The 13,979-nt window shown below is 48.3% G+C and overlaps 1 protein-coding gene across 1 annotated transcript; it reads right to left on the minus strand.

Annotated features, from left to right (window-relative positions):
* Window positions 1-806: 806 nt before the first annotated feature.
* On the minus strand, window positions 807-2,126 carry LOC119161872 (uncharacterized). The gene is made up of 2 exons (XM_037414378.2): window positions 1,895-2,126; window positions 807-1,498 (listed from the first exon to the last, which is right to left on the minus strand). Exons 1-2 carry the CDS (start codon window positions 2,124-2,126, stop codon window positions 807-809), a joined length of 924 nt encoding a protein of 307 aa, XP_037270275.2.
* Between the last annotated feature and the right edge of the window lie 11,853 nt (window positions 2,127-13,979).

A 13,979-nucleotide genomic window follows, 5' to 3' on the forward strand; every position in this document is an offset into this window, starting at 1 on the left:
CGCGCAATGCGTACGTCTTATGCCGCCTTGATCCAGTCGCACCTGCATTGTTCTTTCGTAGCAGACGCCCTTTCGCAATTGGAGCGCTCACTCGACTGACAGCGCGCTGAGAGCGTTTGCGCAAGCCGTCTAACTCACCCTAAAATTTACTTATGAGTGTAACGATGGCCCATGACAGATCACACGCACGCGCAATGCGTACTTCTTATCCCGCCTTGATCGAGTCGCACCTGCATTGCTCTTGCGTAGCAGACGCCCTTTCGCAACCAAAGCGCTCACTCGACAGACAGCGCACTGAGAGAGTTCGCGCAAGCCGTCTAACTCACCCTAAAGTTTACTTACGAGTGTAACGTTGGCCCATGACAGATAACACGTGTAGTGACGTGCCCGGGTAGCGCGGACGCCGCTAGCCGAGCCAAAAGTGGGCGTGAAGCCCGCGAAGAATGACCCGACAACGCGTAGTTCACAAACAGCAAAAAGCCCCGTTGAATGCCCACCGATGCCTTTTTTACAGAGTGGGGGCGCCACCTCCCAGTTACTAGAAGCAACAGGTGGCGTCCTCTACATCCCTCTTTCCGGAGCTCTCAAACACAAGTGTTCCAAAAGAGCACCATCAAGAAACAGTCCTTGCAGCAGTCTCACAAATTCAGTCTCCGACGTGGCACCACGCGCCGGCCGTATCGTGTGTAACGGTGACCTGGCAATCCTGCAGCAGGTGCAGGAGCTAGAGTGTCCGATGCGTTACCGGTTGCTGCCCGCTGTGGTCCGGGAGACGGCGCCGATGTCTGGGCCGCAGGGTTGGGGATTCATGTCTCATCTGAGGGGGCCGACTGAGGACTGCTGCAGGGGACAAGGTGTCTGCGGTTTCTCACTAGTATGCCACTGGGCGTCTGGATGATGTACGAGCGGGGTCTCTGAGCCGGGCTTAGGACCGTCGCCCTCGCCCACGTGTCACGCACCCAAACTTCCTCCCCATCGTCGAGAGCACGAAGGGCATGCGCTGCGTGTCGGTTATTGTAGTCTCTCTGTTGTCTTCGTCTCTGGGCGGCATCTCCGTCATTGAATTCCTTCACCTGGGGCCAATCTGGAAGAAGGCTTTGAGCCGTGGCTGGCACACGAGTTCGCAGAGAGCGTCCCATGAGCAGTTGGGCCGGGCTGTAGCCAGACACACCGGGAGTGTTACGGTATGCTAGCAGAGCCAGAAACGGGTCCGTGGCCTTCAGAAACAACTCCTTGATCGTGCGAACCATGCGCTCTGCTTCACCGTTCGACTGCGGGTAGCGTGGACTGCTCGTGACATGCTTGAAACCGTATGTCTTCGCAAAGTCCTCAAAAGCTTTGCAGAAAAACTGTGGCCCATTGTCGCTGACAACAGTCACCGGGATGCCGTGTCGGGCAAATGTGCTCTTGATCGCAGAAATAACGGTTCCCGCAGAAGTGGACCGGAGTGTGAGGACCTCAGGGTACCGAGAACGGTAGTCGACAACCACCAGGAACTCTTAATTAGCAAAATGAAACAAGTCAATGACCACCCTTTCCCACGGAGCTGATGGTGTCTCGGTCGCAATCATAGGCTCACAGCGTTGAACGCGTATAGAAGCACATGTTGGGCAGTTCTCTACGGCTGCTTTAACCTGGCTGTTGAGACTGGGCCACCACACAGAGCCTCGGGCCACCGCCAAGCACCGATTGACGCATTGGTGACCATCGTGCTTCAGGTTCACAATGTCTCTGCGTAGTGCTGCGGGCACAACTAGGCGTCCGCCCATGAACAGCATGTTCTCGCATACAGTGAAGTCTCCCCGGTGGTCCCAATAACGCTTCATGTTGAGTGGCAGACGGTCTCGTCGAGGTCACCCTTTCATGCAATATGCTTTCAGCATTGAGAACTCGCCGTCTGAAGTTTGGTGAGATCTGAAGTCTTCAAGACGTACAGCCAGGGTTGAAGGAAGGGCTGCCACGACCAGAGACACAAAAATTTCTGTGCTGTCCTCTTCGGACGTGGAAGAGCTTTCGGGATCACTAGAGAGGGTGTCTGCCGTGGCCAGGTACTTTCCTGGAACATACTTGACTGTGAACTGATATCGCATGAGCCTTATGCGAAATCTTTGGATGCGAGGGGGCATGAGGTCCAGATCGGCGGAACCAAGCAACCTGACGAGGGGCTGATGGTTGGTTTCAACGACAAAGCTGAGTCCACGCAGTAATTCCTCAAACCTCTCGATAGCCCAAGAGACACCAAGTGCTTCTTTCTCAATCTGACTGTACCGCTGCTCAGCGGTAGTCAGTGCTCTTGACGCGAACGCGACAGCCCGTCACTCTCCCGTCTGTTGCTCCTGCAAGAGAACCGCGCCTAGCCCAAACGAACTGGCATCTGCCGACACAAGGGTGGGTAGCTCTGGATTGTAGCGGGCCATACAAGCATTAGATGCCACCATTCCCTTCAATGTCTCGAAAGAGGTCGCTTGCGCATGGTCCCAGGTCCAGACCGCGTTCTTGTTCAACAGGAGCCGTATCCGTGTAGTGACGGCACACAGGTTCGGTAAAAATCTTCCAATGTGGTTCAGCATGCCCAGGAAGCGACGGACGCCATGCGGATCTGTCGGCGGCTTCATGTTCACAATAGCAGATACCTTGTCAGGGTCAGCCGAGATGCCACTGGCGCTCACCACTACACCAAGGAACTTGACGGAAGATACCCCGAAGGAGCATTTCGAGGCATTCAACGTAATGCCAGCTTGTTCTAACTTACGAAGGACTGCTTGGAGTCTGCTGTCGTGCTCGGAACGGCTCCTGCCGAATACTAGAATGTCATCTACCATGTTCACACACCCTTTCAGGCCCTCTAGAATCCTACACATTTGGCGCTGAAATACTTCGGGAGCGGAGATGATGCCGAAGGGCAGGCGGTGGTAGCAGTAGCGTCCAAACGGTGTTATGAAGGTAGTCAGCTCATGACAGCTTTCCAATAGCCTTACTCGATGAAACCCCGATTTTGTATCAAGTTTCGAGAAGACCGCGGCATTGCCAAGACGGCCAAGTACCTGGTCCACTGTGAGCATAAGATGTCTCTCCCGAAGAACTACTTGGTTCAACTTCGTGAGGTCAACACAAAGTCTGTATTCGCCATCGGCTTTGGGTACCAGCACAATACTAGCACACCACGGGGTGTGCACTGTGACTCGCCGGATGACCCCGTCCCTTTCCATGGCATCTAAGTCCTTCTTGACTACGCCTTCGAGAAGAATAGGGATGCACCTAGGAACGCTGAGAGAAAATGGAATCGCTCCCGGCTTGATACGAATGTGGTATTCTTCAGGTATCTCGCCGAGGCCTGGGAACAGCGAAGCTGCGGTCTTGTCTGACGTTGGGGGCCTATTTGGAACTTCCGCATCTTCCACGGTGTCAACAAACTGGACGACTCCCAGGTCCACTACCGCCGAGTACCCCAGCAGAGGAGAGTCAATGTCTGCTACAACGTACAACGTTTTGCATACCGACCGGCCTCGCCACGACAGGGTAGCAGGAAACGTCCCAAGCAACCTTAGGCGGCAGCGGCCCGGCCCCATCAACCGTTCATTAGCGGGTTTGTCCAGGTCTATTGGGCACCCGGCGAAGCTCGGAGGTACGACCGAAACGTCCGCCCCAGTATCCACTTTGAATTGAAGGGGGCGTCTGTTGACATGAATACAAAGTGCCGGCGTTCTGTTTGCGAGGCATCCACGGCGCAGAGCTGGATTTGGCTTAAACGCCTAGTATTATTCGAGCAGCAAACCACCGCAAAGTGTCCCTTCTTGCGACATTGGTTGCATGGGGCCCACCGTGCTGGGCACTCAGATCGCGGATGAGGGGCGTGGCCGCAAAAAATCGCATGCCGTCTTCGAGCTGACGCGGTACTCGGGAGGCCGACAGACGTTACTTTTACTCCGGGCAGCTTCGCATGCTGGGGCGTCGGCCATTCGGTACTGGTTGTTCGCAACAGCGTCGACGTTCAGTGCGTCTGGTGCAAGGCCTGTCCCCTGACGCCGCAATTTCTCATTTTCAGCGTCTTCGTACTGACGCGCTTGGATGAGCGCCTCGTCCAGTGTAAGCTTTGGATTGCGGCAGAGCTGGTCGGTCAAGCGAGAGTCAAGCAAACCTACGATAAATCTGTCCCGAACCAGCCGGTCGTGGATTTCCCGAGAGGCACAGTTGCACTTCTTCACGAGATTTCGGAGCACCGTGAAAAACACGTCGACCGACTCGCCTACCACTTACGTGCGCTTCTGGTACCTGCTCGACTCGTATACCTCGTTGACGGGGTGTACAAAATATTCCGAAAGACTTGTTGTCACGCCGGAGTACAAGCGATAGGCCTCGGCGTCTGACATGAGAGACGAAAGCACCTCGCGACCTTGGGGACCCATATAGTAGAGGAGCGTGCGTGCCTTGATTTCTTCGAGGGCGGAGGACAGTCCTGAGGCAAAGGAGTAATCCTCGAATTGTTGAAGTCACGCCGTCCATTGGGCTGGGTTGTCAAAAGTTAACTGCGGCGGAGTTCGCAATGTGAAGCTGGCGGTCACGGCGGAGGCGGCGGCTCGGTTATCCTGCGTGTTGCACGGTTGTCGCAGGACCCCACTTCTGACACCATGTAGTGACGTGCCCCGGGTAGCGCGGACGCCGCTAGCCGAGCCAAAAGTGGGCGTGAAGCTCGCGAAGAATGACCCGACAACGCGTAGTTCACAAACAGCAAAAAGCCTCGTTGAATGCCCACCGATGCCTTTTATACAGAGTGGGGGCGCCACCTCCCAGTTACTAGAAGCAAAAGGTGGCGTCCTCTACAACACGCACGCGCAATGCGTACGTCTTACCCCGCCTTGATCAAGTCGCACCTGCATTGCTCTTGCGTAGCAGACGCCCTTTTGCGACCAGAGCGCTCACTCGACAGACAACGCACTGAGAGGGTTCGCGCAAGCCGTCTAACTCACCCTAAAATTTACTTACGAGTGTAACGTTGGCTCATGAAAGATCACACGCACGCGCAATGCGTAGTCTTATTCCGCCTTGATCGACTCACTCGCTGTCGCAGTGACCAGATGTTAACTTTGTGTGCATAAACCCTTAGTATGTACGTTTTTAAACGTATGATGATTGCGGGAGTGCGTTAAACGGGGTAAACGCTTGCTTTCGACGGGAGTTTCTCGAGTGGCACTTAGGTTTCGGCTGCGAAGTCTGTGCGGTGAAAAAGGCAAGACGAAGTAAACAGCAGCGAAAAAATGTGGCACATAGTGAAAAAAGGGAAAGCGCGTAGGGGTAGCGCTGAAGGAAAAGGAACAAGAAGCAGCCAGGCTCGGAAGAACAGTCCCTGTAGTGGGTACGAGCCACAGCATATAGCAACGAGCAAGCAAGCAAACAGTTGCAGTCACGCAAGAACACGGCGTACGAGAGGCCATCCAGGTTGGTGCGGCCTACCCGGAAGAACTGCTGGGCAGCCTCTTGATGGGTCGCATTCTTGTGGATGCTTGCGTATCTGGCATCCAACTGCTGTCCACTTCTTGTCGTCTTTTCGGACTTGTTGGCTTCACCCAGCTGCTCTTCATGATGTGCCACGTCGTGCCAATGCACTAAGGTGCACATCAAGCCACGCCGCCCCTTCCCCGTCGTCCACCGAGTGGTTCTACTGCTGGCCGGCTGTGCGATGGATGATTACGCCAATGGGAGCGAATCACTGTTGTGTCTAGAGACTGCGTATAGCGTACATGTACGGATCTCTGTGTAATTCTGTGTATTGTCACCAGAGATCAGTTCCTTTCGTTATTATATGAAGATTTATCAGCCTCAACGTGTTCAGATTCATTCTTCACAGCTCCGCACAAGACTTAAATTTGAGCGACGTTCCCTCAATCTATTCACTAGTCTGTGACCGCCTTCTGATCAAGACCAACCAATGTGAATAACACATTGTGACGTGCATTTAATCACTCATTACGCACTTCCATGACCGTGATCATGCGAGACACAAATTGCGCCATGTGAAAAAAAAACACTGGTAAACTCAAGCCTAACGTGTGTTGACATTGTGAGGCCAGAGAAAGAGTGTAGGAGAGGGAGAGGGCGCACATGTGCAATGCGGGAGCATTAAAAAATATGTTATTTTCCATCACCCATGTCACAAAGTTGCAATCAAACATGCGTTACAAGCCAAATATTATTTTAGGTTGAAACTGCCATGTACACCTTCAGGTATAGTGCCAAGGAAAAGGGTGGAATGGAGTTTGATGCCGTGCCCGGGGCCCCATAACACTGCCACGCGGGCTGCAGGTTGCCGATTTCTGGTCTACAGCATTCTGTGTGCAGACTGTAGTGCAAGTTGCATCAGCAAGAGACAGGCAACTTTCAGCAAAGAATCGAGCAGCACATGAATGATGTAAGAAAGAAAAATGTTTTATCGAACGCACTGACCGAACACACAGAGGCTACCCCACTAAATGCAGTGTCACAGGGCAAAGATAACAGAAAATTGCCAAACTCCACTTCGCCTTATCTTCAACTACGACGATCCAGACAATGACATGCACTCTTAATAAAACGGCAACTTACTTTACAAGTGTCCACATTGCCTATTTCATATCTTAAAAGATATATAACAGGACCATATGTACAGTAATTTTTCATTGGGAACAAGGCTACAGCGGGGGACCGAAACGTCTTGTTTTATGTGAGCGTCGGTGGTCGATGTCTATTTCAAGTATCAAAAGACCTGCTTCGAATTCTGTATGCACAGTTATGATTCTGAGTACCTGGGGCCGCTCATTCATTTTTAAGACAGAGTTAACACTAGGTGGCACTCATTGGTACGAATATTCATGCATTAATGGTTTCGAATCAAAAATACACATATTGCAGCGACCCATAAAACACGTTTAGTGTTGTTGACCAAAAGGTTAATGGCAGTGAAAGAAGTTAGGAAAAATAGGAATCCATCTCTGTAGTAAACGAATGCCTAGAACACTGGCCACCGGACTGCTATGCCTTTTCTGCTCATTATACAAACAGCAGTAGTGGCAACATAACTAAAAACCTCTAAGAAACTGGCTCTTCCATTCTATTTTTTCTTCCACTCACTTCGCCAGCTCTGCATTGTGCCATTCTCCTTTTGAGAGTTCGCGAATTAAGCAATTTTTCTAACCTTCTATTAAAGCTTAACTGTCAAAGTAAAATTCAAATTCTTTCAATGTTGTAAACCTAACTCTCCCTTTCGGCACCCGAGACGCATCACCCGAGGTGGTATAGCAAAGTGGGAGGAAGTGACGTACTGCCGCTATGCAAATAGCAGCGATTGACTCGCTGGTCGCTTGAAGAAGAAGTAAAAACGCTGAAGAAGTTTTTGTAAGGCTGAAAAAAACTTATATTTACACACTGTACAGGGTATAGTACATAGTTACAGACATAAAAGTTATGAAAAAAAGGAAAGCACTTTGGAAATGACCTGTCTGTAGGGTGACCCTATGGGATACGGCAGAGCAGATGGTGCCTAAAATCTTAAGCCCGGTTCAGAACGTATGGCAGAACACCGGGGCCGCTTCTTATTCCCTCGATGCTCCGCCCTTACACAACTCTTGGTGAATCATCTCCTGTTTGACGTGTGATAGGAAACTACACTTGGAAAATAAAAAAAACTCACCACAGGGATGCCACTTTCGTGCACATGTGAGGGCTCATGCCATTGCCCCTATTAACAACAAAATACAAATTAAACAAAACTAAACAAAAGTCATAGAGGCAAAGGCAAACTTAGTGAGCGTATAACTATCTAAACTTACAGCTATGCGTAATGGGATTTGCCGCCATAATAAAGACATCCCTGCTAACACAACTTATTGCCGATGAGACAGAAATCCGCCTGTCTCCTGTGCTCTGTCAGTGGAACCGGTTGCTCTACGCGCGCGGTTCTACGTACGAGCTCATTTTAAAGGATTAGAGCGGAAATAGTGGAAGGCATGTCAATGCGACAGATTTCATTGAAGATGCAGTCTGGACACCCGTTTACCGCGACGTAAACCACGTTTTCGCGTGTCGCACGCCCACTTGCTTTCGAGAGCTACCAGAAGCGAGCCTGACAGTGACGAAAGGTCACAGGCGATCCCACCATTTCGCAACGTACGCCGGGGTGCAGCAGGCACTTCGCAGGGTAATGTGCGGGCACTGCAGTGTCTGTGCGGTCAGGGCTGATCTGGTTGTACACTTTGACTGAGTGCCGTCAAAGCAAGGCTGTGTGCCGTAGCAAATGCAGCGCAACGGCTGACGTGCCTCTCCCAGCTTACCGCACAAAATAAATAAAACTAAAACTGCTACGCAACCACATCTTATCGCAGTCCCACAGTCACCCCTTAACTCAAAACTTTACTGACACCTTCGCTCCACCATCGTGCTCTAGTAGTTATGGCATTCAACTGCTACACTGAAGGTCACGGCTGGAGCGGCTCCATCTTCAATGGAAGTGAAATGTTGGAGGCCTGTGTGCTCAGATTTCGGTGCATGTTAAAGAACCCCAGGTGACCAAAATTTTCATAGCCCTCCGCTAGGACGTCTGCCATGAACATATGGGAGTTTTGGGACGAGGAGCCACAGATATTATTATTAACTGTTAACTGTACCCTTTAACTGTCACTCTGCATTCTGCTGCAACTGCCTTTTGGGTCTCCCATAATTACAGTTTCTATGATCGTGGTCGGGACATGTGGTATGTGAGGTGGTGTTTTTGTGAATGAGATGCATTGCAACAGACACAAGAGTAGGGACGCTCCCCTGTGTGAGCGCGAATGTGTTTCACAAGGCTTGTTCTATACAAAAAAGATGCATTGCAGTGCACACAGCAAAACGGGTGCTCTTTTGTGTGGTTGCGGATGTTCATAATGAAGTTCTCTTGCCGCAAAAAAATGCACTGTAGTGAACATAAGAGAAGGGACGCTCTGTGGATGAGGACGCATGTGTTGAGCGAGGTAGTGTTATTTGCTAACCATGCATTGCAGTGAAACGCTATTTTGCGTGAGTTCGGAGGTGCTTCTTGAGGGGATATTTCCTCACAAAAGATGCATTGCAGTGGACACAAGAAATGGGGCGCTCTCCAGTGTGAATGCGGATGTGTTCCACAAGGTAGGATGTGTGCCTAAAGAATGCATTGCAGTGGACACAGCAGAAGGGACGCTCTCCTGTGTGAATGAGTATGTGCTCATTGAGTATGCGTTTATACATAAACGATTCATTGCAGTGGAGACAGGAAAAGGGACGCTCTCCTGTGTGATTGCAAATGTTCTCCACGAGGGAATATTTGCGCGTAAAAGATGAATTGCAGTGGACACAGCGAAACGGACGCTCTCCTGTGTGAGAACGCGTGTGCACAGGGAGGTAGCTTTTAGCTGCAAACGATGCACTGCAGTGTACACAGGAATATGGACGCTCTCCTGTGTGACTGCGGCGGCGTTTTACGAGGTGGGCTTTCTGCATAAAAGATGCATTGCAGTGGTCACAACAGAAAGGTCGCTCTCCTGTGTGAGAGCGAATATGCGCAATGAGGTTCGCTTTCTTCATGAATGATGCATTGCAGTGGTCAATAAAACGGACGCTTTCCTGTGTGAGTAAGCACGTGGTCACTGGGAGTACTTTCCTGGGAAAAGTCTGCATTACCGTGGCCAGAGAAAGAGGGGCGCCATTGTTTGTGTGCGAGCACATGCAATTCAAACTCGGTATTGTGAGTGAATGCACCTGGACACAGGTGACACTGCAAGAAGGGCTTGCTATTATGGTTCTGAACGTGTATGTTCATAGCTGACTTGTCCAGGGTCACATAGGTGCACTGTTGGCAGGAATGCAGTCGACCTCGTACAAATGCAAATGGAGATGACTGCTTCAGAGGTGCACATGACAAGATTGCTGTAAAAAATCAAAATAAAACAAAAGCGATTCAAATTGTGTGTCAAACGCTACATAAAACTGGTGTGAAGCAGATCATCACATTGCCTCACTAGAATCAAAGCTCCTTTTACAACCACAGCACCCCAATCCAGCACATTTCAGGAAAATTGTAACTTTGGTGCCGATGAATACTATACTAGGTGCACAAAAAATTAAATCTGCTTTAGAAGACATTTGAACGCCGTATAAAAAGTGTGCTTTTGATGGTGTACAAATGAACACTTACACATGAAATTACTTATTGAGATTCATTTTGCATAAAAGTGTCCATAGGCACACCATGCACATCTAAGCACCTCATTATGAAAAAATAAATAGTCAGTAAATTTCATAAGAATTGAAATTGGTAATATAAAAAGTGAAGAAAATGATAGCGCTTACAATAGCATCATGTTTTTCATTGTTAGAACTACAAGTAAGTTAATGTTTATCAAAATACCAACAGTTTATTTATATTACTGCAAATTTTACAGAATTTCCATTTGTTTCCATACTGCTTTAATGAAGATCATCATGATGAAAGGGAATACAATGACACACATGCAACAGATGTTAAATCCACTAGCATGGTCATTTATGAATAGTTATTTATATATTGCTAAATACAATGTTGAAGTTCTACTAATGAGCACTGCGGCAATTTATCTGAACTCTTTTCTCGGCAAGAATATATAAGTAGAAACAGGACAATGCATTATTAAATACATAGTCTGAACTTGTGCTTTGTAAGCAATGCCGAATTTGTGGAAATTGTTGATTAAAATCATCATTCGACAACGACAGATTTAGTTCTTACAAAATACAAAAGACTAAAAGTGCAAGAAGAGCTTGTTTAATTTCATGTTTCATTATAAGAAATTCAATGTAGAGGCCTCTACATTGCCACATCACCGTCGTAAGTTCCCAAAGGATAAGGTTGTAACACAGGGGTAAGTTATTGCAATTTTTTTTTGAATGGCATGTTGCAATGCTCTCCTGACAATATTCAAAACATGCAATTTTTTATAACTAATTAGGAGGCAAGAAGAACACATTCGCAACAACACAAACGGCATTTTAAAGCCAGCACAAACAACAAAGCACTCTCAACCCTTCTTATACCCTTGGTTAAATATTCAATCAATTACAATATTTGGTACGGTGAACGTCTTCGACAGATATCTGTCTGGTTGCGTGAACTTTCATAATAATAATATAAACTCTCCAGCCAAGTTATAGTCCAAAAATAATACTTAAAAACTGCGAACTGACCCGACGTTTCTGGACCAGTTCGGTGCCTTCTTCAGGGGTGACTGCTCCGTCAGCTCTGAATTTCGCAATTTTTCTTGACGGTGTCGCCCTCTCGATTGTCCTTTTCACCGTTGTTGTTGCTGAGGGGTTTTCTCAGCTGGTTCTGCAGACCATGCAGATGTACACTGGGTAAGGTTCCAGTTGAGTGGTTAACACTTCTAGGTATTAATTCAATGTGCCAGGACTCTAAGAACTGTCTTTTTGTGTGGCTACTCTCAGTGTCGATGACCCGGGCACCGTCAAAATTAATGCGGTGGTCAATCTTTTTGTGGTGTTCAGGGAGGGAATTTTGTGCGGCATTGAGGTTACGCACAATAGTTTATGTTGCCGTATCTTTTTAAGGAAGCTTTTGTCTCACCGATGTAGGTGGCGGGAGCCAGTCTGTGCATGGGATTTCGTAGGCTAGTCCGGGGAACCTTTCTTTCGGCAGTTGGTCTTTTGGTCATGGTAAGAATCGTTCGATTGTTGAGACGGGTTTTTGTGCAACCTGAATGCCTTCTTTCCCCAGCACCCTGGACAGTTGCTTGCTGATTCCCGGTATGTATGGGACAGTGATGTGGTAGGAATGTTTTGGATAGGCCTCCTTGTTAGGGTCATCTTTTGCAGAAGGGAGGCAGGGGGCAGTTTCCCGGTCGCGGGGTCGCCGGTGTACTCGACGAATGATTCATTTCGGGTATCCATTGTCCAACATCGGCAGTGATTGCTTCTTTTTTCACATTTTTTTGGAGCTGCAGATGGTCCTTGTGCGATTCAGAAGTGTCTTGACCACCGATGTTTTGTGGTACGGTCAGATAGTTAGAAGTTGACTGCGTATACCATCGGGTATGCGTGGCTTTTCAATACAAAGAGAAGCTCAATTCTCCACCACTACACTCCGCTTTTTGCCTTTTCACTAGCACAACCAGGAAAGTAAGAATGTTGTTCTTTTCGCATTCCATGGTGAATTGAATCGCCGGCTCAATCGACTTTAAATGTGCTGTTAGAATCCTTGATCACACAAAAGACGTCATCCACATATCTCAAAAATATTTTTGGTGGCTCGGGGAACGTGTCTGAAGCTCGTGTGTCGATGTGCCCCATTGTCAAGTTTGTCACTGTAGCTGAAATGGTGGTTTCATTTGTTTGTTGGCAAAAATTATCACAGACAATGAAATATGTCGTGTTGAGGAAGAATTCTATCAAGCGGCACAGTTTGTCTGTGCTGATGCTCGTCTTTTTGCTGAGGTTCTTATCCGTTTCCAGGGTGGTCCGGGCAGCTGAAACCGCGAAGGGTGCGGGCACACTCGTGAACAGAGCAACCACATCAAAAGACATGAGCCTCTTGACATTGCCGATTGTCATTTCCCACATACGCTGAACGAAATGGGTGGCGTTTCTTACATGTGTGGCTGTCTTCCCCACTAGTGATGACAGGGTCCAGTGTAGATGTTCAGACAGCATGTGAAGTGGTGATGTTCAGAAGTCAACTATCGGTCATAGCGGTATTCCCGGTTTGTGGATCTTAGGAAGGCCATAGGATGCCGGCGCCAAACCGTTTCTCCATATGAGGTCAAGAAAAGCATTTTCGATGCACTTTTCCAGTGACGTTAGTGAAGCGGCTAAACTTTTTTCCGAAAAGATACGACAACATCAAAATTATGTGCGCAATCTCAACGCGGCACGAAACACTCTCCCTGAATAGCGCGAAAAGATGGATTACTGCATGAATTTGAATGACGCCTGGGTAATCAACACAGAGAGTAGCCACACAAAAAGACAGTTCATAATGTTCTGGCACATCCAAACAGGATCTGGAAACGTCCACCGCTCAACTGGAGTCTTACACAGTGTATACGAGTGCGATCTACAGAACCACTTGAAAAAACACTGCAGCAACAACACTGGTGGAAAGAAAAAGGATGGAGAGGGTGACATTGGCAAGAAAAATTGCGAGCTTCAGAGCTGGTTGAGCAGTCACGCCTGAAGGGGGGACTGAATCGGTCCCGAAACCTTGGGTCAGTTCACGGTCTTTAAGATTGATTTTTGCAATATATAGTACAGTAATTAAGCAACTATAATTTATTTACTAAGTTTAAGAAACAAGACTCATTTTTTTCATGTCAATCACGCTATGCCATAAACACAATACAAAAACATGAACAGGTCCATTTGGCAGGAACTATGGAATTGAACAGTTGCAGTAGTGTGATGCACCAGCATATTGGATACGAATGTCCAGAGAACCAAAGCGATCTCTCAGTCTTGGGGCAAAGCACCTTAGGGGCTCGTCTTGTCGAAGTCTAAATGTTGTCTATATGCATGTCATGTAGTTCGGGTCTATCCATTGGCTATGCACTACTAATCACCACCAGTCTCAAAACAATGACAAAGGCAACAAAAGTTAGCCCAACAAATAGCTGACGGCATTCCTGGAGCTGAAACACCATTCCCTACATGCCATAGAAAACCGAAACCGTGATGTAGGGAGATGGAGCACCATGTGATAGGCTGCTTTCAAACGCACTTTTCCTACTTTTCCGTTAGTAGAACAAAAACACCCCTGTCTGCGCACACGGTCTCAGGGTTGGCCACACTGGTGCTCCATTATCAAAGGAATCTTTTCAGAACACGCTGCATTTTTTGCCGCTTGGAGCTGAAACCCAATCTGTTCATGTTTTGCTTATCCCTCGCTTTTTCCTCTGGTGCACTTATCGTTATTTCGGTTTTTCAAGTTCCTCCTCAACACTACATCACTA

This window comes from Rhipicephalus microplus, chromosome X (genome assembly GCF_043290135.1).
Source record: "Rhipicephalus microplus isolate Deutch F79 chromosome X, USDA_Rmic, whole genome shotgun sequence".
Classification (NCBI taxonomy): Eukaryota; Metazoa; Arthropoda; class Arachnida; order Ixodida; family Ixodidae; genus Rhipicephalus; species Rhipicephalus microplus.

Bases quoted from the DNA above. Each gene is read 5' to 3' on its own strand.
- LOC119161872 (XM_037414378.2), bottom strand. From the start codon at position 2,126: ATGCCCCCTCGCATCCAAAGATTTCGCATAAGGCTCATGCGATATCAG. The intron at 1,499-1,894 runs GCGAGTTCTCAA...TTGCTAATTAAG, and splicing joins ATCTCACCAAACTTCAGACG to AGTTCCTGGTGGTTGTCGAC.